General features: G+C 33.2%; 2 protein-coding genes across 11 annotated transcripts; one reads left to right on the forward strand and one right to left on the reverse strand.

Moving 5' to 3' along the window:
* Positions 1-17,154: 17,154 nt before the first annotated feature.
* On the forward strand, positions 17,155-24,974 carry LOC110410333 (U4/U6.U5 small nuclear ribonucleoprotein). Of its 10 annotated transcripts, XM_089782581.1 has the most exons (7): positions 17,155-17,948; positions 18,403-18,535; positions 22,178-22,265; positions 22,367-22,444; positions 22,531-22,583; positions 22,660-22,780; positions 24,655-24,974. In XM_089782581.1, exon 1 carries the CDS (start codon positions 17,288-17,290, stop codon positions 17,915-17,917), a length of 630 nt encoding a protein of 209 aa, XP_089638707.1. In that variant the 5' UTR covers positions 17,155-17,287; the 3' UTR covers positions 17,918-17,948; positions 18,403-18,535; positions 22,178-22,265; positions 22,367-22,444; positions 22,531-22,583; positions 22,660-22,780; positions 24,655-24,974. The 10 variants fall into 10 exon arrangements, with proteins under 10 accessions (XP_089638707.1, XP_089638706.1, XP_089638708.1 ...); XM_089782580.1 differs by having other exon boundaries at positions 22,178-22,444; XM_089782582.1 differs by having other exon boundaries at positions 22,178-22,444; positions 22,726-22,780.
* On the reverse strand, positions 23,901-26,072 carry LOC110410335 (ribulose bisphosphate carboxylase small subunit, chloroplastic-like). The gene is made up of 3 exons (XM_021419980.2): positions 25,212-26,072; positions 24,984-25,115; positions 23,901-24,437 (listed from the first exon to the last, which is right to left on the reverse strand). Exons 1-3 carry the CDS (start codon positions 25,356-25,358, stop codon positions 24,213-24,215), a joined length of 504 nt encoding a protein of 167 aa, XP_021275655.1. The 5' UTR covers positions 25,359-26,072; the 3' UTR covers positions 23,901-24,212.
* Between the last annotated feature and the right edge of the window lie 582 nt (positions 26,073-26,654).

The raw sequence follows: 26,654 nt of genomic DNA on the forward strand, positions 1-26,654 counted from the left end.
CCAAGACATTTTCTAATCCTTGTAGGACATGAAGTATGTCAATCCACTCTATAAAAAGATCTTTTAGGCACCCTTCAAACATATAGAAGAGTTTTGAATATAGTCTCTCATATGTTGACATAAGATTATAACCAAAAGAGAAAAACATAAGGGAGCTTAAAGTTAAGAGTTTGTTAGTATAAATTTTAGTTAAGGGATTCACTCACTTTTAATAAAGAGATTTCAACAAATCACTATATGGATCACCATTAAAGACAAGACAATTATGCTATTATGATTTGATAGGTCTTAATTGATGTACAAGAGAAAAAACCGAGGACTCCACCAAAGGAAAGTAGATATCAAATTTTCAAGTATATATCAAAATTTGTCTTATGGTTTTTCTAGATTTGTTTCAATTAAAATGATCCATGGCTTAAAGGATGAAAATTTTAATATTCGACTACATATGATCTGCCATAGCAAATCCCCATTAGTGGTATTAGAGTCTCCTTTAATTGATTTAATCTAATTTTATATTTAGTTATTGAAGATTAAAAAAACTATTGGGTTTATATGTTGATTTGATGCAAAGTTTGAAATAGTTTTTAGAACAATTTTGACTGGATTTTCTAAATCTGATTTATATTTTAAAAGACCTTAAAATTCCTGATTTATGGATTTAAAATTTAAATTTAATAAGTCTTTAATGAGTTTATAGATTTTTTTTAAGAAAATTAAAATTTGAAAAATCTGATAGAATAACGAGATCTATTTTGGAAATTTTTTTGAGAGAATAGAGAATGATTTTGTGCGTAATTTTTTGAAGGTAGAAGGTTAAGAGGATAATATCAACTGATGAAAGTTCACAGCATCCAAATACCTCATTTGGGTGGTGATCTGATGATGTTTTCACACAAACAGTTTGCTAGAAACTTGTTCTTATGTGAGAAGGACTCTTGCAAAATCATGGTTGTTTGTACTGAAAACTTGCTGAGGTTTGGAGAGCTTTTTGGTATGATGTTTAGGGAATAGGATGTCTCTAAACTATTGTCAAAATAGCAACAAACAATGAAGGATGGAGCTCTAAAGAATTCAAGATAGCATAACTGATGCAAACCTAAAGAAATTGCACTAGCTTGTGCAATTTCTTCTCTAAAGAAATTGCACTAGCTTGTGCAATTTCTTCTCTAAACAATTAAGAGCTGTACTAAATCAGTTATGACCTGCATTTAGACTGCTAATTGTTGTGGAATATATCCTAAAGAGTTTAGAATTGTGCTATGTCAGATTCTAAAATCATATTGGCAAAGCAGTAGGACTCTTGGTTATAAAGATCTAATTCAAATTAGACTAGGATTGTAAAATTGAGGATAATAAGGATTAAATTTCCTAATAGGATTAGAAAGCTTAATTGTCTAAGGATTCCTCATGAATATTAAATTTCTAATACGATTACAACTCTTATTGAGAATAAGGGTCAAATTTAAATTTAAAGTCCTAAAAGGTTTAGGATTACCAAGTCTATGCTTACTTGAACTCGTAGTTAGAATAGGACTTTTAAATTTGCACAAGACTTGTTATGGAATTAGGACATCTATTTTAATTGGACTTCCTAAAAGGCTTTAGGACAAAAGGTAATAGTTAGAAGTCAATATAATTAGGGTTTAATGAAATTTAATCCTATTGAATTTTTGGAAAATTATTTTCCATTGGCATCAAATTATTTAGTTTAATATCTTTAAAAATTGAGTGATATTACCACCAAACGACATATAAGATCTTGAGTTTGAATTAAATATAAGTTTTATATGTTCATTATATGATTATTAATATATGAGGATGATTATGGGCTTAGACCACTATAATGTGTTATGGATGGCTATGGTTAAATGCATTTGGTATTTATTTTATTTTATAAATATGGAGTGTGTGCCTTGCCTTTCCTTTATTTTATTTAAGAGTTGTAAAATTCTCTTCTCATTTTCCTCTCCTCAAATATAACTCGAGGTTTCTTTACAAATATGTAATTAGAATTCATAAGATTATATTAGGAAGAAAATTTTGTAATTCCAAGCCTATAGGACGAATGAGGCAAGGAGACATGGAGATTACAAGACTACAAGATATGGTAATATTTATACGTAATCCCTTAGGATTCGACAAAACTAGTTTCCTTTGATGGCTCAAGGAAGCTAGATTAGATAAAGTCCATAATCATACTAAGTACATGCGATAGATTTATTTATTTGATAGATAATTGTTATTCATGCTATGTATGATGAGACCTTAATTAAAATGAAAATCCCTCATACAATATTAAGTCCATGTTTTCTAACATGATCAGTTGCCTTCCGATTCTTGTGGCAATATAAACAAAAGTTCTTCATCTTAGAGGATTGTTAAGTCATTTAAGGTCATCCTTTATTAAGAATATGTTTATGATGTGAGAAATGGATCTTACTTAACTGATATTTTATGATTTGGATGTGTCACACATGATCATATAATACTGGAGGCAGTGATTAGGTAAGACATATATGATATGTTTAGACAAAGAGTTGTCGCCTAATTGATTTAGAAGTCACATGGGTTGTGATTGATAAGCTTTATTTTCTACCTAATTTACTTATCATAATATATTGAGTCACTCAAGGTTCTGAAAAGATAAATAGTACCCCACTAACAAGTCTTCCAAAGAGATTTCTTGAAATAATAGTGAAGGCTATTATCTTGAAGAAAATAGTGGAAGTAACTAATTAGAGATTTAATACCTCATTTTAAATTGGAATAAATACGTGGACTTATTGTTCTATATCTCTTTGAGGTTCTTAGAATGGTTAATATAATATCTTCACGAGGCATAGTTAATGCCATAATGCATGCTAGGCTAAAGTGTTTGGACTAGTAGAAACTGATAAGAAGTGTTCCTAATGATTTGCATAAGGAAAAGAATGCTATCTTAACATTGCTTAATATAGAAGTTAAGAAAGCAAAAAGGAATAATCCTACTCAATCTTATCTTTGGCATTGTTGACTTGGTCATATCAATGAGAATTGAATAAGTAAGCTCTTGTAATAAGGATACCTTGATCCATTTGATTATGAATCTTATGGAACTTGTGAATGTTGTCTCCTAGAAAAGATGATCAAATCACCATTTACTGAAAAAAGAGAAAGCATTGGAGTGCATTGGGTCTTGTACATTCAAATGTATATGGACCTATGAGCACAAATGCTAGAGGTGGATATTTTTATTTCATCACATTTACGAATGATCACTCTTGGGTGGGTTATGTATATTTGATGAAATATAAGTCTGAAGCTTTTAAAAAATTCAAAGAGTTCAGAATTAAGGTTGAGAAACAAATTAGGAAAAATATTCTTACACTAAGATTGGATCATGGTAGAGAATATCTAAGTTAGGAGTTTTTTGGATTATTTAATAGAGCATTAGGATTCTTTCACAATAGTAGAATGAAGTTTCTAAAAAGAGAAACCGAGCCAATCCATGATAAGCAAAGTCGATCTTCCTTTGGGATTGCTCTAGAAGCGATAACATACCTTGTTAATAAGGTTCCAACCAAATTGGTAGACAAAACACCATATGAGACATGACATGGCCAAAAGATGAATTTGTCTTGCTTGAAGATTTGGGGATGCATTGCTTATGTGAGGCATGCATCATCTTATAAGCTTAGAGTTAGATCAAATAACTGTAAGTTTATGGGGTATCCTAAGGAAACAGTAAGATATTACTTCTACAATCTACTTGAACAAAAGGTGTTTGTTTCTAAACATACTCACTTTCTAGAAAAAGAGTTTATTCAAGAAAAGAGTAATGGGAATAAAATTGAACTTGAAGAAGTTGAAGAACCACAAATAAAAAAGGAACCTGAGCTTATGGTAAATGCATTAGATGCACATCCAGAAACTCAAATACTTTAAAGATCTGGTAGGGTACGTCAAGATCTAGAGAGATATGGATTTCTATTGGAAAACAATGTATTCCCCATAAATGATGTGCCTACTAATTATGAGGAAGCAATGTTTGACATTGATTCTGTTAAATGGCAAAAGGCCATGAAATCCAAGATGGATGCCATGAATGCAAAACAAGTGTGGACTTTGGTTGATTTACTTGAAGGAATTAAGCCTATAAGGTGTAAATGGGTTTTCAAGAGGAAAATCAACATGGATGGCAAGGTGTAAACCTATAAGGCATGAAAGGTAGTGAAAGGCTATGGATAAAAAAAGAGTATCAATTATGAGGAAACCTTCTCACCAGTTGCTATGATTAAATCCATTCGGATTTTGCTTATTATAATGGCATACCATGATTATAAGATAATACCATTTGATTTGAAAAATGCCGAGGTAACTTATCAACGGGTTATGATGACTCTTTTCATGGTTTAATGCATAAGGAAATATAAGTATAAGTGGATGACATGATTGTGAAGGCTTGCAAGGTGGACTATCATGCAGTCAATTTTGAAAAGATGTTTGAAAGGCTACAAAAATTTCAACTTAGGCTAAATCCAACAAAATGTACTTTCGATGCCACTTGCGGGAAACTACTTGGCTTCATTGTCAGTGAAAAAGAAATAGAGGTTAGCCTACATAAGATTTAAGCAATCCATAATTTACCCCCTTCAAGGATGCAACACGAAGTTAAAGGTTTTTAGGAAGGTTTACTACACGACACTATTCATATTACAACTTAATTTTAAATACGATCCAATTTTCAAGCTTTTTTGTGAACACGATCCAAGGGCATGGAATGAAAAATGCCAGATTGCTTTTGACAAAGTTAAGGAATATCTTCTAAATCCATCAGTATTGGTACCACCAATAGTTGGAAGACCTCTCATTCTGTATCTAACAGTAAATGAAGGATCCATTGGGTATGTGTTAGGACAGCACGATGAGATGGGCAAGAAAGAAAGGGTTCTTTATTATTTAAGCAAAAAGTTCACTGATTATGAGTTTAAGTATTCTTCGTTGAAATATATATGTTGTACATTGGCTTGGACGGCGCATCGACTCCAACAGTACATGTTGTATCATACAACTTGGTCATAGCAAAATTGTATCCCATTAAATGCATCTTTGAAAAGCCATCCTTATTAAGGAGCTAGCAAGATCGCAGGTTTTGTTATCCAAGTACGATATTGTATATGTCTCTCAAAAAATTATCGAAAGAAGTGTGATTGTCAATTTTTTAGTAGAAAGAGTGAAGGATGATTATGAACCAATGAAATTTGAGTTTCTTAATGAATACTTGATGTTAATATGCCAAACAAGTGAAGAAGAATCTGAGGAAGATAAGAATTGGAAGATGTTCTTCGACGAGGCTTCGAATGCTTTCAGACATGATATAGGGGCAGTGTTGGTATCTCCAGAGAGAGACCATTATCCAATCACAGCCAAACTCAATTTCTACTATACTAATAATGTGGTTGAATATGAGGCTTATGTCATGGTTTTCAAGTGGCATTTTGAGAAGAAGATTCATAAACTAAAGGTGTATGAGGATTTCGCTTTGGTCATATACCAATTGTGAAAATAATGGGAAACATGAGACTTAAAGTTGGTTCAGTACCAAAAACATATTACAATTAGATTGAAAATTTTGATGAGGTCCACTTCATCCACTTATCTCAAAAGAAAACTAGATGGTCAATGCATTAGCCACATTAGCAGTTACGTTCCAAGTGGTGGCTAATGTTAAAATTCAATCCATTACAATTGATTTTCGAGAATACCTAGCTCACTATTTAAGTGTAGAAGATAAAATAGATGGGAAACCATGGTGCCCTGATATTGTGCAATTCCTCAAGTACCAACAGTACCTAGAACATATTTCAAAAAATGTTAAAAAAACCATCAAAAACTTGGTAATGAGTTTCTTCTTAGATGAAGACATTCTGTACAAGAAAAGTACAGATCAAGTGCTTTTGAGATGTGTAGATTTGACTGGAGCCCTGAGAATAGTTGAGGAAGTTCATGAAGGAATTTGTGGAACACACATAACTAGGCATATGTTGGCAAGGCAAATTATAAGGGTAGGATACTATTGGCTTACATTGAAGACAGATTGCATAAACTTTGCTCGAAAATGTCATAAATGCCAAATATAAGTAGACAAAATTCACACTCATGCAACTTCATTGCATGTTTTGACATCATCATGGCCTTTCCCATTATGGGGCATGGATATGATCGAGTTAATAATGCTAAAGGCATTAAATAGGTATTGGTTCATTTTGGTAGCAATCAACTACTTCACCAAATGGGTGAAAGCAAGCTCTTATGACAATGTGACTCAGAAAATAATATGTAAGTTCATTAAAAAGGAAATAATATGCCACTATGGTATTCCCGAAAGGATTATAATAGATACTGCTAGCAATCTCAATGGTCTGATGATGAAAGAAGTTTATGCTAAGTTTAAGATCAAGCATCATAATTCGGCACCATATTGCTCAAAGATGATTGGAGCAGTAGTAGCGGCCAACAAAACATAAAAAAGATAATCAAGAAGATGATTGATGTGTACAAAGATTAGCATGAAAAGCTACCCTTTGCCTTACATGCATATCATACAGCTGTGTGAACAATTACTGGAGCTACTCCATTTTCATTGGTATACGGGATGGAAGAAATATTGCCAATTGAAGTGGAGATTCCTTCTTTGAAAGTCCTTAAAGAAATGGAGTTAGAGGAAGTTGAATGGGTTAATGCTTGATATGAGCAGTTGAATCTCATCAAAGAGAAAAGGCTAACTGCACTTTTCCATGGTTAGTTGTATCAAAGGAGAATGATAAGAGCATACAACAAGAAAGTGCATCCCCGACAATTCCAAAAGGGAGAGTTAATACTGAAAAAATCCTTCCAAACCAATATGATCCTTTCGAGAAATGGGCACCAAACTAGAAATGACCATTTATGGTAAAGAAGACATTTTCAAGAAGGGCCTTAATTTTAGCAAAAATGGATGGAGGTGAGCTTCCAAACTTGATAAATGTTGATGCTATCAAGAAATACTATGCCTTAAAAAAAGAGAAAAAAAAGGATTCAATTTAAAACCCGCGAGGGCGATTTGGATCCACGAGAGATGTTTAAGACAAAAACCTGAAAAGGCGACATAGAAACGAAAGGGAATCAGGTACCAAAGGGCTACGAAGGCTTGACATGAAAGGGGTGAATCATGATCTGAGATATTCAAATAAAGACAAGGGAGTTGACACTTGTGCTTGCTTCAAAAATGACCATTATCCGTGCCCGTTTGAATAATCATTAGGAAAGAACTATACCCTTCTTCTAATTGAATTGAATTTTGCCTTCATGCAATATTCTTTATCACCATGCCTAATTTTTAACCCGCCCATATTTGAATGAAAATAGCCTTCTCTCCAACTATGTTATTATTGTTCTTATTTTCATTCCACTAATAGAAAAAACATGGGTGCATTGCATTTGTCATAAAAATTTGAATGATATATAATAAAAAGCACAAAAAGATAAGAAAGACATTTGCATTAATTTGAAAGAGAATCAAAGTTGATCAGAAAACAAAATGGAGTTTGGCAATATGATGAGAAAATAAAGAAAGAAACAACAAAGGAATGAATTATACAAATAGTAAAAAAACGCAAAATATTATGAACTATGCAATTAGTGAAAATACAAACAATCACGAGCAATAAATCAAAGGGATAAAAAAGAGAGGCATGTTTGGTTCATCCCCCATTGACCAATGAAAGGATCCTAATGCACCATGAAACAAGATTAATGAAAACTATTAGAATCCCTAAATAGTCATCCTTAGAACCTTGGGATAATCATTTTTATTAAAAGCACCTGGATGTTGCTTATTTTTCAAATTGTTTTTAAAGTTGCCTAAGCCTCAAATGAGGAGTTGTTTATTTTTAAAAATGATTTTAAATTTGTGGAGCCTCGGATGATCCGAGAAGTTGTTTATATTTTTCAAATTGATTTTTAAAGTTGTGGAGCCTCAGATGAGAAGTTGTTTATTTCTCAAATTGATTTCAAAGTTATGGAGCTTTGGAAGAAGAATTGTTTATTTTTCAAATCAATTTTTAAAGTTGTGGAGCCTCAAATGAAGAGTTGTTTATTTTCAAATCGATTTTAAATTTGTGGAGCCTCGGATTAGGAGTTGTTTATTTTTTAAATCGATTTTAAAGTTGTGGAGCCTCAGATGAAGAGTTGTTTATCTTTCAAATCAATTTTAAACTTGTGCAGCCTCGGATGATGAGTTGTTTATTTTTTAAAATGATTTTAAAGTTGTGGAGTCTTGGATAAGGAGTTGTTTATTTTTCAAACTAATTTTTAAAGTTATGAAGCCTCATATAAGGAGTTATTTTTTTAAAAAAAAATCAATTTTAAAGTTGTGGAGCCTCAGATGAAGAGTTATTTATTTTTCAAATCAATTTTTATCTTGTGGAGCTTCGGATGAGGAGTTGTTTATTTTTCAAAATAATTTTAAAGTTGTGGAGCCGCGGATGAGGAGTTGTTTATTTTTCAAATTGTCTTTAAAATTGTTTCAACCATGGAGGGGAAGTTAGTTAACTAAGTTGAATACAATGTCTATGTCTTTGCACTATTCCTAAACTAAGGAATACACCAAAAAGGGCAATTGTAAAGGCTTTATTTTTATATAGGAAATTAATAATTGGTTTATATGTGTTTTCATTGTTTATTTTATTTCATTTCATTTCATTTTTTATTTTATTTCATTGTTACCTTATTTTTCATTTGTTATTTATTTATTTACTTACCTTTCTTATGTCATTAGTTTATGGTCAAAGTTAATTTAAGTCTAGTGGACTTTGTTGTTTCGGGCTTAATCCTTGTATTACAAAATTGTTTGGATCTTGGCAATGATTAAGTTAACACTAGACCTATTTCAACAATTGGGCCTGCTATTGGCAAACAAGCCCAAATGATTAAACTTGAACTAAAATGGATCAAATTAGCTAAAACGTGATTAAGCATTGTAAACCAAGATTAAAACCAGCTGAGAGGAAGAACATTCTAGACGCAGGAACAACCAGGAAATCAACCAACTGGCCTAAAATCGAAAAGAGCCAAAAACAAAAAATGTACCAAGCCTTTGCTAAGAGTGCCTTAACACCCAAGCAGAGGCCATTTGGTTGCTCCACCAATTATGGAGTGCATCCAATGGCTGGCAAAGTCGAAAATCAAAAGATTTACAAATCCCTTGCACATATAAAAAGAAAAATTTTCAATACAAGAAAAGGGCGAGATTTAAACAAAAACCCTAAAAAAAATTCCCTAGTAGCGACAGCTAAAAAACTCTAGCACCCAAGAAAACCTAGTAACCAAAACCCTTAGGCAAACTCAGCAAAAATCCCTAGAAGGAAAAAACCAAAAGCCCTAACTTTATTTACTAGCGACCAAAGCCATAATCAAGAAATCAAGAAAAAATCAAAAAAGACAACACAAAACCCCTAAAATTTAAAACTAGAAAAGACCCTAGGGTTTTGGTTATTGCCTCTTTTTTGAGATATTCAAGGGGTTTAGGTGGTTTTCAATCGGTGGAGGTTGAAGACTTTGATAATCTAGGGTTCCTTTTAAAAGAAGAAAGATAGGTTTTGACTTTTGGGTTTAGAGAAAGGAAGGAGAAGCAGCCTATTAGTGAGAGAAAAGAAAGAGAAATGGGTAGAGAAGAGAGGAAAAAAAGATCTTATACCTAAGGTTTCTAACCAAAGAGAAAGGGAAAGAAATGACGTCATTTTGAGTAGCTAGGAAAGCCATTCTTGATTATGTCAAACAACGCCATTTTGAGGCGTTCTGAAGCTAAGGCTTGGTGGACTATAGTAGGTTTAGGCTTCTTTCTCGCGGGCCATTCCTAGTCCAGTAAGGTAAAACCTCTTACTTTTTATTTGTATGGGTTTGCCATGGATAGGTTTATTAAGGCTTGCCCACTTATTTATCTAAAAATACGTTGTTTAAAGAATTTGATTAGCTGAAGGAAGATAAAAGAAAATTATGAAAAATTACATGATGTTTAAAAGTAGAAATATAAAAGTAAAAAACAAAAAGCTATAAATAAAAAACTAGATAAACACTTAGCTATAAAAAATAGGTTTAGTTAAATAAAATATATGTATAACAACAAAATGTATGTTTAAACTTAGATGAAAACAAAAACAAAAAAAGAGATATATGAAGAGAATTAAATAAGTATTCTGTAGTAAAAAAATAGATTCAAATAAATGAAAGGTGAAAAGTATTTAGTTATAAAAGAATATATTTAAATAGATGAAAAACATAAAAATATATAAATGTATTTAGTCATAAGAAAATAGAATTTATTTGATCATAAAAATAAGATATAGTAAAAAGATAAAAAAAAGATATTTATTCTCAAAAGGGACAAATTAATTAAAATATATATATATATATATATATGAATGGCAATAGGGCAAAAAAAATAGATATAGTTAAAAAAATAAACATTTGTAACTAAATACTAAAAATAATAAGGTAAAGAAATAATATTAAAAATAAAACAAATGTTTAGAGTCGCTATTAATAGATAGGAAGGCATACAGGTTTTGTTGAGAAGATGTCATAATATTAATCATGGGAATAATATATTAGTTGCACCGATGATGGAATGTTCATTGGGAACACAAGATATCACAATTTCGAATGAACTTTTCTAGGCTAGTAATTTCAATTAAGACCCTACAAGTACAATGGGAGGGTTCTAATTTTGAATCCCTATGTTTGCAATTCTAAGTAAATGAAAAACATGTTAACTTAATTACTAATCAACAAAACTATGAAATAAATAATAATAATAAATACGATAGGGAATAGATAAAAAATATATAGTTTTAAAAACATAAGATTATATAAAATAATGATATTCATGATAAATAAATAAATAGTAATAATAAAAATTTCAAAGATAGTAAACTTGTAATAATAATGAATATAGAGAATAAAAAAATGAATATTGAAATTTATAGACATATCACACATCATCATTGCATCGTAAAATGTCATGGCACGTAGACATATTGTGTGCACAAGTTAAAGCCCTGATGATGGGACTTTTCAAGGAAACTTGAGAAAGTGAGCTTTCTCAAGAAATTTCTCAAGTGAAAAAACACCTTCAAGTTCCACCAGTATGATGGGAGGGTTTGAAGAATGTCTTTAATAAAAGGCTTTCGTCCATATTAGGGTTTGTATCCACAAAAAATATTATTTTTAAATACAAATGATTACCCTAATGATGGGATTTATTCGTTATGCTTGTGAAAGTGAGTTTCTCGAGTAATTCCCTAGGTAAGAGAACATCTCTGGATCCCACCAACATGGTGGGCAGAATCGAAAAATATCCTCAATAAAAGGTTTTCGTTTGGCATCATCTAAATTTTACACCATGCATTTCATAATTGCATCATGTGCACATCATACTCGTAAAACCGGATAAAATATTTTAACTTGCTAATAAAATAAAAAATAAAGTAAATAAACAATAATTAAGGAAACAGAATGAAATAAATTTAAAATTAAGGTTTTAATAGAATAGCATATGATTAGATGGTACTGTTTTTGGAACCGGCATCATAGGGATGCTAATCTTTCTTTATGCGTAATTGTACTCCCAAACCTTAACTTTGATATACGCAAAATGAGTCTTGTTCTTTAGATGAACCTAAAATCAATTTAAGACTTCATCGAGAAGAACAAATTTAATAGGTGGCCAATCACACCTAGATAAAAAAGATTGGCGGCAACTCCTAATTTCCCCCACCTAGAGGTTAGGTTCCCAAACTCATACATTACGATAATGTGTAATGCACAGAAATGTAGAAACAAGGTTTCTTAGACTACTATGAGAAAAAGGCAATAGGTAAGCTTATCGTCTGAGTTTGCATTCTTGAGTTCATGTGTATGGTTATCGAGTTTTAGAAAGTATGTCTCGATGCCTTAGTTGAAATATGAGTTCATGAGTTAGCCTTTTTGGATGCCATTTAACGATTTTATTCTCAAATTGCATTTTAAGAATTATGAGACCTCAAAGGTATGAAATGTATTTTCCCACATCGTTGACCATGATATTAGTTTTAAATGTTTAGTTCATTCTTCTAAGGAATTTATGAAACTTGTTTGAAAGCATGACTATTATCTTACAAGTTCATTATATGTGTTTCAAAGATCATATGTGCATGGTTATATAAATATTCTAATTATATAAAAGCTCTAACCCCTTGACTTGTCCCCTTCTCACATCAATTCATAAAGTCTTTATGACTCATATGTTAGTTTTTTCCATTTTTGTTGTAGATTAGTGATAGCTATCAAGCACCAGTGTCACAAAAACACGGTCCATTCTTCCTTTGGTATGTGACGTAGTAGCCTTTCGAAGCTCAAGGAGTCAAGTCATATTTCACTTGACAAGTTGATCTTTATGTTTCTGCTCATAAATACATGTTTGTGTTTGAATGATAAGCCAATGGATGGCAAGCTACTTATATTAATTGATGTACTGTTATGGATGATGGCCTGAGGTTTTATGAGCACTTGGGGTGAAAACTTACAAATTTTATATGAAATGTACTAGGTACACTTATTATGAATAGAAAATGCATACACATAGTTATGTTGAGAAATCTATAATTATTTGTTACACCTATGTATAAATGTTATGTTTATGATGATGAATGCTTTACGTACAAATGATAATGATGGCGAATGAGCCAAATGTGATTGATTGATGATAGAATGATGAAAGAAGCTTACTAGGGTTTAGTGGGCCATAACCATATAGGTCCTAATGCCAATCATAATCCCTCCAAAATATAAGATGTAATAGTTTGCTAGCACAAACTTTGGCCAAGGGATTTATTAGCTTTATAATGATTATAGTTTTGATTATGACAAAATGATCAAATTTGCTTAAACATTATTGTAATGATCTTTGACAAATTCTTGAAATGATATAGCTCTCAGACATTTGTTCTTATATTATTACAAGCTTAATTGTTTAGTTCTATGAATTCTTAAAGTTATTGAATTACCACACACTTGTTCTACAAATGTCCACTAGCTTGAATGACTTAATTATATAAGTGTTAAATTTGCTTAAAATAGTTCTATTTATGATCCCTCTAACATTTACCTTTACGATGTTGAAGTTACAAGATAGGTTCTTAAGTGATGGACTTTATCTCGAATCACTTAAAGATCATCAATCTACACTACACCAAGCTTGCTTTAAGTCGAGAAACCCAATCATCACTCAACACTTGATCAAAAAGAAGAAGCAACAAAGAAATAACTGAAGTTAAGTGTCAAAATGTCAAGGAATTTTAAACAAACAAAGCTTCAATCGACCCTAGAGTAAAGCAAGTCGATCTTATGGAAAAATAGGCAAAAGCAAACAAAGAAATTTGAAAAGAAATAGCCATAATTGACCCCATAAGCTTTATAGTCGACCTTAAGGCAGATCACTTGCAAAATTTGAAGAATTAAGAAGACATAGTTGACCCTAATGAAGCCATAGTCGACTACACTAAGCCAGACTTCAAAAATACAAGCTTTCTGAAAATGGATCTATTAGAGAACTTTTATACTCGACCATAGATGATCGTTAGACACAAAATCTAAAATGAAAATAGCTAGTTTCTTATTTTAATTACCTCGAATGGCTCCAAGACACTTTCAACTATAAAAAGGAACATTTAGATGCATTTCAAGTTAAGGAAAAAGAAAGAAAAAAAGGCTAAACTCTTAAAGATCAAAGTCCTAAATGAAAATAAGCAAAACCAAGCCTTCTTAAGCTAAAATTTCTTTATGCTTTCACTCATATCTTTATATCATATCTTCATATCCAATGTTAGGCATTCTTCCTCCATTGTACCAAATTAGCAAAATCCACCTCCTAGAGGCACATTTGCTATTCCTTGTAAAGGTTCTAACTCATCCTTGAAACGTTAGTGTGGGCTTGTGGTTGAACTCGAAAAAAACCATGGGTTTTGCTTGATCCTAGTAAAAAGCTTTGTGATGGTTATGGTTACTTTCATGAAAAGCCATTGTGAAGGTTTCACTTGATTTAGTAAAAAGTATTGTGAGGGTTTCACTTGATCTTATAAAAGGCTATCGTGATGGTTTTGCTCGATCTCATAAAAAGCTCATTTCGCTTAATGGATTTGAAATTCTTTAGTGTTCTAAGAGAAAGGATATAGGCATTTGAGAAAGTCGACCCTTTATAAAATTTTTGTGTCTTCATTTTTATTTTTGCTTTGATTTGTTGCATTTCATTTTAAGAAAACCCATGTCATAAATTGCTTGCATTTTGATTTATATTCTTCACATGTTGATTTGTCTCTTTGTTAAATCTTTTCAAACCATTATCTTTTGTCTATCACTTGTTGAAAAAAATTTCTTGAAATGTTTTTCTCTAAGTAGCCTTTATTTGATTTACATTTGAAGAATGTTTTTAAACATTTCAAAGTGATCATTTGCTTATGTTTGATTGAATAGCCTTGATTAAAACTTACATGTATACCAAGGTGTTTGTCTATGATCGATCCTTAAGTTTTTATAGTCAATCACGAGTTTGTTTGAAAAACATTGAAGTTGCTCTGTTAAAAGAACTATAACCATAGTCGACTAGAGATTCTTTATAGTAGACGATAGAAAATTGTTTTACACTTCTCAAAATTTTTAAAATCCAATTCACCCTTTTTTGGATATTTTTGTTACTTTATTCAATGAGTTAACATTCTTAATAGGATTCACTCACTTTTGTGAAGAGATTTAGGCAAATCACTCTATGGATCACTATTAGAGGTAGGACAATTATGCTAATATGGTTTGATAAGTCCTAGTTGATGTGCAAGAAGAGAAAAAACTAAAGAAGACTCCACGAAAGGAAAGTAGACATCAAACTTTCAAGTATATGTCAAAATCTTTCTCGTATAGTTTTTCTAGATTAGTTTCAATTTAAGTGTTCCATAAAGGGATGAAAATTTTTTAATATTACACTACATATGATCCACCTTAGCATGTTTCAAATTCCCAACAATCTTAAGGATCAATCGTTTTCAAACAGAATGATTTTTAACATTTCTTGCATGCTAGGGATCGATTTTTCCTTTAAGGAATCCTTCCCTTTTGTCCAAAGAGCTTTTGAACAATCCATGCTTGTAAAAAGATCAATCCTTTCCTTTAAAGAATTGATTCTTTTTAAGTCGAGAGCAAAAAATTCCTCATTACTTTCCAAGGATCGATCCCCCTTTAGTAAGGGTTGATCCCTCATTCATAATTTCAAATTTAATGTAGCATGGGAATCCCTCCTTATAAGGATTGATCTAGAGTATGCTTTGATGGTTCCAATGATTAGTTTCTACGTTTAATGAACCCTAATGGCTCTGAAAAGCTCTCTAACTATAAATTGAAACTCCCAAGCACATTTATGAAGCAATTAAACTCAAAACAACAAATCATTATGAGAGAGTAACCTTTAAACATCAAATTCTTATTTTCTCTCTCAACAATCAAGTCTTCACTTGTATTTATTGTTGAGCTCAATTTTCCTTATCTTTCAATTATTACTCTTGAAATTCCTTGTACCCACTAAGTATATCAGTTTTAAAAAGGCATTCTACCTTTGTTTATTCCTCATTATTGTAAATTAAGTGTGGTTATACCTTAACCTTTAAAAGGTAGTTGTGTGGTTATACTTTAAGCATCAAATAGTTTGAATGCAAATCCACTCACAGACAAAAGATATCTTTCTGACACTAGTTACTAGTCTACCAAGACTTTGCTACATGTAGAATCTAAAAGCTCCAACGGCATCAATAAAAGTCAAAAATCTTCATTGATCTCATAACTTTCATAAAATACATAATACTCTTATTTTTCAACCAAACCCTTATCAACCTATTCTTAAATCTAAAACCCAACACTAAATCTCCTTCATAATCATATTCTTTTAATACCCACAATCCAAGTTTAAGATAAATTTACCTTAGTGAGCTTGTGTTAACAAAGTTGAATAGGACTTAACATTTTAGAGTGAGAAACAGAGTTTTAGAAAGAGAGACAAAGTTGAGATTGAAACCCATGGATCTTAAAAGTAGTCGAGTTGAGATCTTACCCTTAGAATGTTTAGATAGCAGAATCCAAGTTGAAATCCATGTTTGATTGGTGAGAAAATATGGAAGGGAGGTGAGAAAGAGTTAAAGAGAGAATAAAGGCAGAGAAAGGCATGAGAAAGGGAGAAAAGACGTTAGAGGCTTAAAAGAAGAACAAAGGTTTTAAGGATTTCAAAAAATTGTCATTTTTTTCTTTACTTTTCATAAAATGTGTGTAAGTATCAATACCTAAGACTCAAGTATCAATACTTTTGAGGCAAAATGGTTTTCTTTAGGTTTTTGAGTATGAAGTATTGATACTTTTTAAACAAAATGAATTCTGGGTATCAAGTATCGATATCTTTAAATCGATACCTCCCTTATAGTTATCAATACTTTTGAAACAGAATGTATTTTTCAAGTATTTTGAGTATCAAGTATTGATACCTCTTTCAAGGGTATCGATACTTCCATTGCAAAATGCCCCTTTTCTCATAGAATGCACCTTGTTGGTTACTCTCATCCTCTTTCTGTCATATAAACTAATGGCTCGTAAAAATTAAGTTATCCAAGGGATAAATTTTAAGAATATTGGGTTAAAAAAATGTTTCCTAAACTCACTAAAGGATCTTACCATTATATCTTTATAAAAAATGTTGGGTTCTATAGAACCGATAGAATAATTAATTTTTTTTTTAAATCACTAACTTAATCATGTTGTAACATATGATTGGATAAAAAAACGAAAGAATCATCCTTATTCAACAACATTTAATATCATGTTATCAGTCACGTGATAATAATTTCATCCACATAACACGTCAACTTATCATATAATAAATTACATAATATTAAAAGTATCAATTATATCATTAATTAATAAAAATTAATTAATAATTAATGAGAGAAACTTATTTAACTAAAACAAAATTTCATGAGTTTAATTAAACACAATGAAAAAATAACTTCCTCGATTTATTTTCGTAAAATTCAGGTACTTATTTAATTAATATATATTCCAGAAAAGTTCAGGTTAAAACCACAAGAGTTTCCGTCTACCAAAGTACATAAAATCGCAGTTCCCAAAATCCAGACTCCCTTTCATCCAAACGGGAATTACTGGACGCTATTCCTTCCGTCGTCCACAGCTATCCACCACAATGTCAGACCGCGACTGGCCTCGCGATAGGGACCGAGAACGCGACCGCGACCGGGACCGTGAAAGAGAACGCCGACGCGACAGAGAAGACCGCGAGCGAGACCGAGACCGAGATCGGACACGCAGCAAGAGATCCCGTACACCAGAGCGCACCCGATCACGTCACATGCGCTCTCGAACACGTTCTCCCGACCGCAACCGATATCGTTCACGGTCCCGTTCTCACACGCGCTCCCCGGAACGCTCCTCCCACCGTCACCACCGGCACCGGCACCGAACCCCATCGGCGGAGCCGCCAAGGAAACGGAACCGCCACGAAAGCGAGGAGAGGGACAAAGAGAAGGATAGGCAAAAGGCGGTGTCGGATTTTGTGGACGAGATAGCGAAAGAGCAGCAGCAAAAGAAAGAAAATAACAGTAACGAGAACGAGAACGGAGATGGAGGAGAGGAGGATGAGATGGAGATGATGAAGAAGTTGGGGATTCCAGTTGATTTTGATTCCACGAAAGGAAAACATGTTCCTGGTGCTGATGTCAGTGGAGTTAGGGCTGTGACTAAGCGGCAGCCCAGGCAGTATATGAATCGAAGAGGCGGGTTTAACCGTCCATTACCCGCTGAACGCAATCGCTAGAATTCGTTAATTGATTGAAAGCGTTTTCAAGGTTAGGTTTTTGCTATGGTGACTCTGCTGATTTGTGTACTTGTTTCGTGATTCTATTTTTGGTGGGTTTTCTCCTTTTTCATGTTATTGTAAGCGGATTTTTGTTGCTTTATCAGCTCAATTATTGAACTTGGAATCAAACCGTTATTTAAGTTTGTTGTTTGATTTTTCCTTGTTATGTGCTGCTGCTACTACAAGGAAGACAAATGTTGAAACTAACTAGCTCTAAGAAAATTTAGCATGTGCTTGCTTAGCGAAAAAATTGGTTTCTGGCGTTTGAGTTCTTATCAGAGTTACTGTGAAATATGAGTTGCTGCTCTATTTAATAAGAATGTTTAGTTTTGGGATTTAGAAGCCAACTTATCATATTACAAATTTGTGTAATGTGCGTGTGTGTGTGTGGCTATGTGTTACTTTTTAAAACTTAGTCTATCCCAAGTTGCTGTTCCATACAGGTTAGTCATCTTCCTAGCATTGGCGATGGTCATCCATTTTGAGTGCTGGCATGAAAAGCAAGGCATATATTTAATGATACTTGATGTCAGAAAGACGTCAAGCAGCAGTCGTCACTAAAGATGTGAAAGTTTGGTGAGTTAGTTACAAGGTTCAAACTGACAGTATATGTGCTTGACTTGCTTGATGTACTTTGCTAAGGTATATCTGTTAGATTGAATGAAGGCTGATTTTTTGGAACTCGGTTTCCTTAGCATGGGATGCCCATATCAGTGGCTGTCTTAGTAGTCTATTTCTATGTTTTATTCAATTTCCTCTGTTTTCTCAAAATGTCAGACCAGGAAATGGCCATAAAACCTATTCAACTAGTTGTCCTGAATCACTTTGGTGCATCACACAATTACGAGTGTTATAGTGCTGAAAATTCCTGAGGAATACTGCTGTATCTCTACAGAAATAGTACCTTGATATATATAGATTCCAGCATCTCTAGTCGCATAAGGACTACTTTAAACCCTAATATACATGAAAAATACCAATTATAATCTTAATGCCTTAATATCTAGAGAATAAGTAAAATACTAATGCATAAAATAGTCTAAACAAGTTAGTAATCCGAAATGTTTATAATAAATTACAATAATGCTCATAGTATATGGCAAAATCACAAAATAAAATCTTCTGTAGTTTAGTCCCCCAAGCAACTCTTTTCCGTGCTGTATCATCCATTGTCTCTATGAGCTTATTGATGGCTCCAATTAGTAGTTTATTGGGCTTGACCTGGTGATTTAGATCCACAATATCAACTGCTCATGATAGAGATGAGTTTAATATTCTATACTGGTAGAAACCAATGAAAGAAGCTAGAAAATTTTTCTTATATGCTTTTTCACAGCATATGGGTCAGTCAAGTGGAAGAACAGGAATTTCAGAGCTTGTGATGTGGCCACAAGATAGATGGAAGAGTGAAATAGTATGCAGTATTTGTACACCATGTCGAATAGGGTTTCTTATAACTCGAGCTTAGTAATGATAATAATTGGGTGTTAGGCCTAGATTGCATCAAAGTTTGCTTTTCTTTTCTCTCATTGGTGTGGAGAAGCTTTTCTCCAAGATAACATAAACATGTTAACCGTTTGAACTTAACCTAAAACTGCCCACTTTTAGGGTTTGTGATGTAGCAGCAAGAAAGATTGAAGAGTGAAATAGTATGCAGTATTTGAACACCATGTGTATTTGGGCTTCTGTTAACTTGAGCTTAGTAATGATAATAATTGGGTGTTAGGCCTAGATTGCAATTAAGTTCACTTTTCTTTTCTTGCATTGGTATGGACAAGCTTTTGTCCAAGAGAGCAAACGTGTTAATCTTTGAACATAAGCCTAAAATTGCCCACTTTACGAGCACCATGTCTAACACCATTGAGTGGTAGAAAAGAAGGTTGGAAACATACAAGGAACATATTAGCTTATAACTTTGTGGGATCTCAAATTAGCTATATACCTATTGGTTTTTTACTTTGATGGCCAGAGGATATATACCTTGTTATTTTTTATGTTTAATATGTATAAACTATGCTGCTTAACTTTTATCATATTTCCTAAATTACTCAAGCCAGACAGATATCTGATACCTTGTAGTGGAGAATGTGGCCTTTATCCTCTAAATATAAGGAAAAACTTAACAACGATTAAACATACCCATGTCCAGTACTTGCTGACAAGTCTGAGCAACATAACTTATGAATCCTTTTCTAACGGAGCCCCTAAGTTGAAAGGAAAAAAAAAAAGAAACAGGCAAGCTAACAGCCAAGCACCTGGACATGTATTATGTTGAATACTCCCTCCAAGTTTTCAGCAATATAGACTTCCACCAATTCTAGTTTACTTTGAGGGATTAACTTAAGATTTTATTTTGTTACTTTGTAGTATTTATAATTGTAATATTTTGTAGATTTAGGGTTATATTTGGTATTTTATATTTATATTAGGGTTTAGGATCTTAGTTGGCGTTTTTCCTATCTTATCAGGTTTTGTTTTAAATTAAGGTTATTAGTTTTCTATTTAGAGTGTTAAGTATTGTTTTGAAGTCCTATCTAGATGAGCTCTAGTTCTTTTGGGTTAGGGATGCTAGGAGTCTATAAAAATGAATGTACTCTTTCTGTTGAGATATGCTTCTATATCAGAGAATTTCCAGCATTATTCCTTGGTGATTATGTGATGCAGTCAACCTTAGGTGCCACACCTAAGCAACCAGGTGTTAAGCTCAGGCTGTCTCTCTTAATTGTGTTGTGCAATCAAGAATCCCTAGCTGTGAAGCCGAGGTTCTTTTCTCTCTTCTTGATTTTTTGATTCAATCAAGGAATCCTAGATTTGAAGCTTAGTTTCTTTCCTATTCTTGTTCTCTTTTCTTTGTTCAATATTTTCTCAAGAATATCAGAATACAAAACAGTATAAATTCCTGGGCCCTTGCTGTGCTACATCACTCTAACTTTATAACGTCTGTTATATCTCATGCCTGGAAAAACACTAGCGCAAAGCAGTTGTCAGGTACTCTTTTTAACTCTGAGACTTGTCTTCGAAGTCCATTATTTTCAGCCATGGTGTAGTACAAGGGAGGCAAAGACAGAGGAAATGGTACACAATAAAAATCAGAGGGAAAGAGGAAGACAGCACAGGAAACTGAAGGAGAATATTAAGAAACTGAGAGAACCAATGGGGAGTAATCTCCGTACTCAAATCTCAATTTATAGTCTCTACAATCAAATGCTAATAACTCAAAACTTAATACTTAATATTATCAAAAGCTACTAATCTGAAATAGTTGGTTTTTATAAATTTCTCCTATAATGTAATACCTGGTAAAAAGGGTATGCACAGTTTAGGCTTTCGTTGCCTTGTCCAATAGGCTGTTTGCAGGATAAGGCGAGACAGATAGAGAGATCTCATTAAGAGAGGACGGGACTTACTCTTACTGAAGATTAAGAAAGTCTTCTTATATACACAATTTGATGTCGTAGGACTGAAATAAGTAGAGACTTTTCTACTTTAAGTAGAGCAGAAAGCAGGTCAGATGATAACAGAAATGTACTAAGTAGTTTCAATGACTGAAAATAACCTTAAATATATTAAAATTACAACCAATTTCACAAGAAATAAATTTAACACTCTGTCATTAGTATTATGTCATATGGTTTTCCTTGATTACATTTGGGATAGAATGGTAAATAAAAGGATTACATTGGTCAATAAAGCCTTTATTCTTCACTTGCTTGTACATCCATGGACTTGATATTTGAACATTTACACCTAACTTGCACAACCTCAATTGTTAGCTTAAAATACCTACTTCTTGTTTGTTTGAGCCTTTAGATGGTCATAGATCATGTTCCACTGATTTGTCAGCCTTTGCCTACCTTGATTCTTCAATACTTGATCCTTTGTTTGTATGGTTGTAGTCTTTGAGCTCATCAATCAAGGGTGCATCCACAACTTTCAAGGATGCTCTGTGTGTGTGTGTGCTTGTGTGCAATTTGTTACCGTTAAAATGAAGGTTATTCTCATTGGTTTGTTGAGATACCATGAAAGGAAGGTGGTTCTCGTTGGGTAGATGATTTCTTATTATGAACTCAACTTGTATTAGCTGATAGTTTGAATGTCGTCAAAGATGTGGCAAAAACTTAAAATGGCATGTGTCTTAAACAGTAAAAATGAACATGTAATTGGTTCGGTGATCTGTTTAACGTTAATAATCTAAGCAATTATGTGTATTATATTCAGGGAGTAAAGGAAAAAGATCCGGGATTCAGAAGTTCACTGCCTTACGCTTATTTAATCTCAATCATTTAAGAACTGGACATGTTTTCCGGTAATGAGTATTGGTTTCTATTTTCACGTCAAATTTGTGTCTACTCATCTTTAGAGAATTGGAGGAGAACGTAATTTATAGAGAGGTGCTTTCTTTTGCAGAGGCCATATTTTATATGGAAATCATCTTCAAAAATTCTGGTTCCCTATACATACAAGAAGGCATCTTGGAAAATTCTGGTTCCTCAAAGTCTTACCATACTGATGAATATTGTTTGCGTATAAAATTGTTGTATTTTAATGATTATAGTTTCTATTTTCTGCAGATGGCTAGTGGCCTTTTAGCCAGTTGAATCAGGGGTGACAATCAAAATAAAATGTGAGGCTTTTGAGATCTTTGCATGGTGCTTTTAGTAACTCATTTCTTAAATTCTGATTCTTGTATTAATATGTAGCATCTTACTATGCATGCCAACCGATTTCAACTGCTGGATTTGGATGTGGTATCTTTGAATGCCCAGAACCATTTTCCTGCATTTGGTGTGGCTTTCTTGTTTTCTTCCACCCCTGTTTCAGGTACTGTTTTCATGCGAGCCAGGATTTTCTTTCTACCTCTTAAATTGTAGATTTGATATTAAACTAATGATAATTTAATACATTCATTTCAAAGTTAATATAAATTTAATCAAAGAAATTTTCAAAATATTTAAGATAAAATGCCTTGACTTTTTTATTTTTTAATCATAATATCATGAATTCATTAATATTCAAAATAGACAACTTTTTTCAAAAGAATATTTTTGGTTGAACACATAAGATTAGGTATTAATCAATTGTTAATGTTTTTTATAGTTTGACGATGAAGTAATATTTTTTAAATTAAAAATTATTAAATTATATAAATTATAATTTTTTATTTAAAAAAATTCTCTTATTTAAAATAAAAATCTTTTTACCCTACTTCTTGTCGGTTGACCATTTGACATTTTCAAGATCGTGCTCTTGTTGGAAATAAAAATCTTTCCAAGGAAATGCACGGTGCATCCCATGAAAGTGTTGATCTCTCACTCTCCAGGGGAGCGCGAGATCTGAAGTGCACGATTAGATGTAGAGTGCGGCCAGATTGTGCTTTAGTGGAGAGATCCGACTAGTATAAAGAAACATTGGTCGATTTGAGAGAAAACAAAAAAGTGAAAAAAATAAAGAAAAAAAAATATTAAAAAAATATTTAAAATATTTATGTGAAATTATGATAAAAAATTAAATTAAGATATTTTATTTAAATACTTAATATTTAAATTGCAATAAAATACAACTTTGAACTTTAATTTAATTAATTAATAGCAAGTAAAAATGATGTTAAAATTAATTTAATCTCACGATAGACTAAAATTCAATAAATTTGTAATTATATAAAAAGTACTGCAGAAAAGGGAAAAAAAAATAATGAATATGAAGTATATTTATATTTTCATCTAAATTTAATGCTATTACCTTTTCATGAAGTCATAGGGTATTTTCCAAACTGAAAAAATATAAGTGTAGTTCTTTTTTATCAAATTTCAAAGAGTTTTTGTACTTTTCAAATTAAATAAAACATTTGGCATAGCCTCAGTAATATTACCTTGGTTAGCATCCAGCTCCTTGTGAACATGAAAAGGTAATCAAGAAAAGGGAAAATGCTACAGGTTATTAGTGGAAACATCAAATACAAAAGACAAATCATACAAGAAATGGGCTGGGGCCGATTCATGTTAGCATATTATGCATTATTTAGCAGGTGGGGACAGTGGGAGCAAATCCATTGGCCAAAACCATGTGCTAATCCATAGAAAAGGTTTGCAGACATCATTCTAATAAAAGCATACCAGTACCTCAACAAAGCATTCATCCACCGTTTTATTGGCATCCATAGGAAAATGAAAGAGGGGGAAAGGATGAGGGATCATGCAAGTACAGGGAAGTCCACAAAAGCTCTGTAGAGATTAGGGAAAACCCATTTGTACACTTAGGTAGGTTTCTGGATGAGAAAGGACATGCACTGAGCCTGTCGCTTATTGTCAAATGCCAGGCAGCGGATATAAGCATTTGGATATGCCTTTCTGCACTCATGAATTTCATTCAGGACTTGAGCGGAGTCGTTGCACCCAAACATTGGCAGCTTCCAAAGTGTCCAATACCTTCCATCATAGTACCCTGGAATTCTGCTATTCTCCCTTTGGACAGCCCCCACCTAGCATTTTCATAAGGAAAGCCATTTTTGTTTAAACTGTTAGATGTTGACACAAGCTAGGCAAACCCAACCTAAACTATAAAGAAAGAAGAGAAAACAAAACCATTCAATATATATTAATTGATTTCTAATAATCTTCAGGAAGATACTATATACCAGAGAATCAGGGTTAAAGAAGATGTAGACTGCTTGTCTGATTCTTGGATTTTGGTTACAGCTCAGTGTTTAAGCAGGCTATACAGAAAAGAAGACACTAAAAAGTTGAAGGCAGTAACTGGGCAAAAAACATTTGCAGCTGGGATCTTGAATCAGAACAAGGAGGTTTCATGAATAGTGAAGGAGCAAAACAGTACTCTGCAGCCATTCTGTTTGAGCATAGACGCTGGATTGAGAAATGTTTATCCAGAGATGCAAGTGGCAGAGGACTGTAATTGCAATTTTTTACACGTGAGTGATCAAAATAAAATTATCGGTTTGTGGAAATTGAAAAAAGTTGCTATTTTTTATTACTGAAGCTGGAAGTGGAACATATATTGTTCATATTACCTCATCAAATTCAAGGCAAGGGATCCAGCCCTTCTTCATCATGTAATCAATTTCCCTTGCAATCGAGTCATCTGAGAGAGGTGGAAGATAAGAGAGCGTCTCAAACTTCTTGTTGTTGATTGGATTCCATGTCTGTTCAATCCAAAGGCTATTACATAATTAGAAGTCAGTCAAAAAATATGATCAGAAGCTAAACAGTTACCAGATATTTCACTCTGATCACGGTACCTTCATGCAATGAGTTCTTGAACCATTGGAGACAGTTTTCCGGCTCCATGCAATAGAATCCTTAGCTGGGAGCAGCTTTGGAACATTTGTTTTCAAGCCAACATAGCTAGAACCGGCGACTGGAGCTGCAAAGATTCCGGCAGACATCTTTGGGGCAGCAGGTGTTTAAAGAAAAAGTTGAACAGCTGTAACTGGAGTGAGTGTATTAGGACAAATGATGAATAGTTTGTGTTGAGGAAGTGGGAGAAATAGAAGAACAGAAGGAGCTGGCCTGATGCCTGTAAGCTGATGTATGGTTTGTTAAAGAGAAACAAGGTTAACTGGGTCAGATTTGTATTAAGATAGTGGAGGGGTTATTAAGGCTCTTGGGCTTCGGTTTTATCACCAACTGGTCTGCTTTTGTTTTACTATCGCCCGTACGTTTGTCAAGCAGGGAAAAAGGCGGTTGGGACCCGCCAACCCAATGATTCCACTGCGGTGTTGAAGACATCAGCAGCGTACCGCTTGAAAGCAAGACAATGGATGACCGATGATTCATTTCTATCGTCTTGGCGTTTGCCCCAGCTGAGTATTTAACATCGGTGGGTAACTTTTAAAGCTCAAAGAGACAAGACACCCAAGTTAGGTAACTTTTAAACCCATCGACCAAGATTTTGTTTTGACCCAACCCAAGGAATAAGGGGCATGTGCACCAAACAAGATCCCCACTGACTGAAGAACCTATGTGAAACTAGAGCTGTACACTCATCAGCCGTCTGACGATCTTATTGCTACCTTTGCTTTATAAACTGCTAATCCTGATGTTAGTTCTTGTTATCCTAAATTTCAATTTTATTCACAAAAAGCTCTGTTCGAGGTAGAAGAAACTTTTGATGTTTTGGTACGGTGGAAAAACAACCTAAGTGCTTGGCCATGACACGTGATGTAATAATCTCTTTCATGTATCACGAGAAAATTGATTCTATCTTACATCGGATAAAAATGAGAGGTCTTGGACTTTTTATAAGTGGTGTGCTGCATACTCATGTAAGCGTGTTTATAGAGAAGAGGGTAATAATCCCGTGACAAGTGATATTAAAACGAATCGGATCTCGTCTGACTCACGTCAAGCACCCGGGTCCAAAGAGACCCACGGTAAGTAAGATGGTCGACGGCAACGAGGACGTTGTTGAAATTAGGTGAAAAAGAATATCACGAAAAAAATACCTCTATCTCATATCAGACAGAAACAAGAGGCCTTGAACTCTTTATAAATGAGTGTACTACACACCCTCATAAACGCGTTTATGGGGAAGAAGGTAATGACCCTGTGACCCCCGTGACACATGTCCATAGTTGCATCAAAATCATGTTCTAGTACAGATGGTAAGAGTTATTGATGAAATGTGCAAAATAATTAATACATTGGCTAAATAAAAAAACAAAAAGAAAGGCTTCACTGTG

Source organism: Theobroma umbraticum, unplaced genomic scaffold (assembly GCF_002168275.2).
Source record: "Theobroma umbraticum cultivar Fairchild unplaced genomic scaffold, ASM216827v3 scaffold_56.0, whole genome shotgun sequence".
Taxonomy (NCBI): domain Eukaryota; kingdom Viridiplantae; phylum Streptophyta; class Magnoliopsida; order Malvales; family Malvaceae; genus Theobroma; species Theobroma umbraticum.

Excerpts from the sequence above, each read along its gene's own strand:
- LOC110410333 (XM_089782580.1), top strand. The coding sequence starts at position 17,288 with ATGTCAGACCGCGACTGGCCTCGCGATAGGGACCGAGAACGCGACCGC.
- LOC110410335 (XM_021419980.2), bottom strand. The coding sequence starts at position 25,358 with ATGTCTGCCGGAATCTTTGCAGCTCCAGTCGCCGGTTCTAGCTATGTT. Across the intron at positions 25,116-25,211 it reads CAAGAACTCATTGCATGAAG|ACATGGAATCCAATCAACAA; the intron begins GTACCGTGATCA and ends TGGATTGAACAG. Across the intron at positions 24,438-24,983 it reads CTTGCCTTGAATTTGATGAG|GTGGGGGCTGTCCAAAGGGA; the intron begins GTAATATGAACA and ends TGAAAATGCTAG.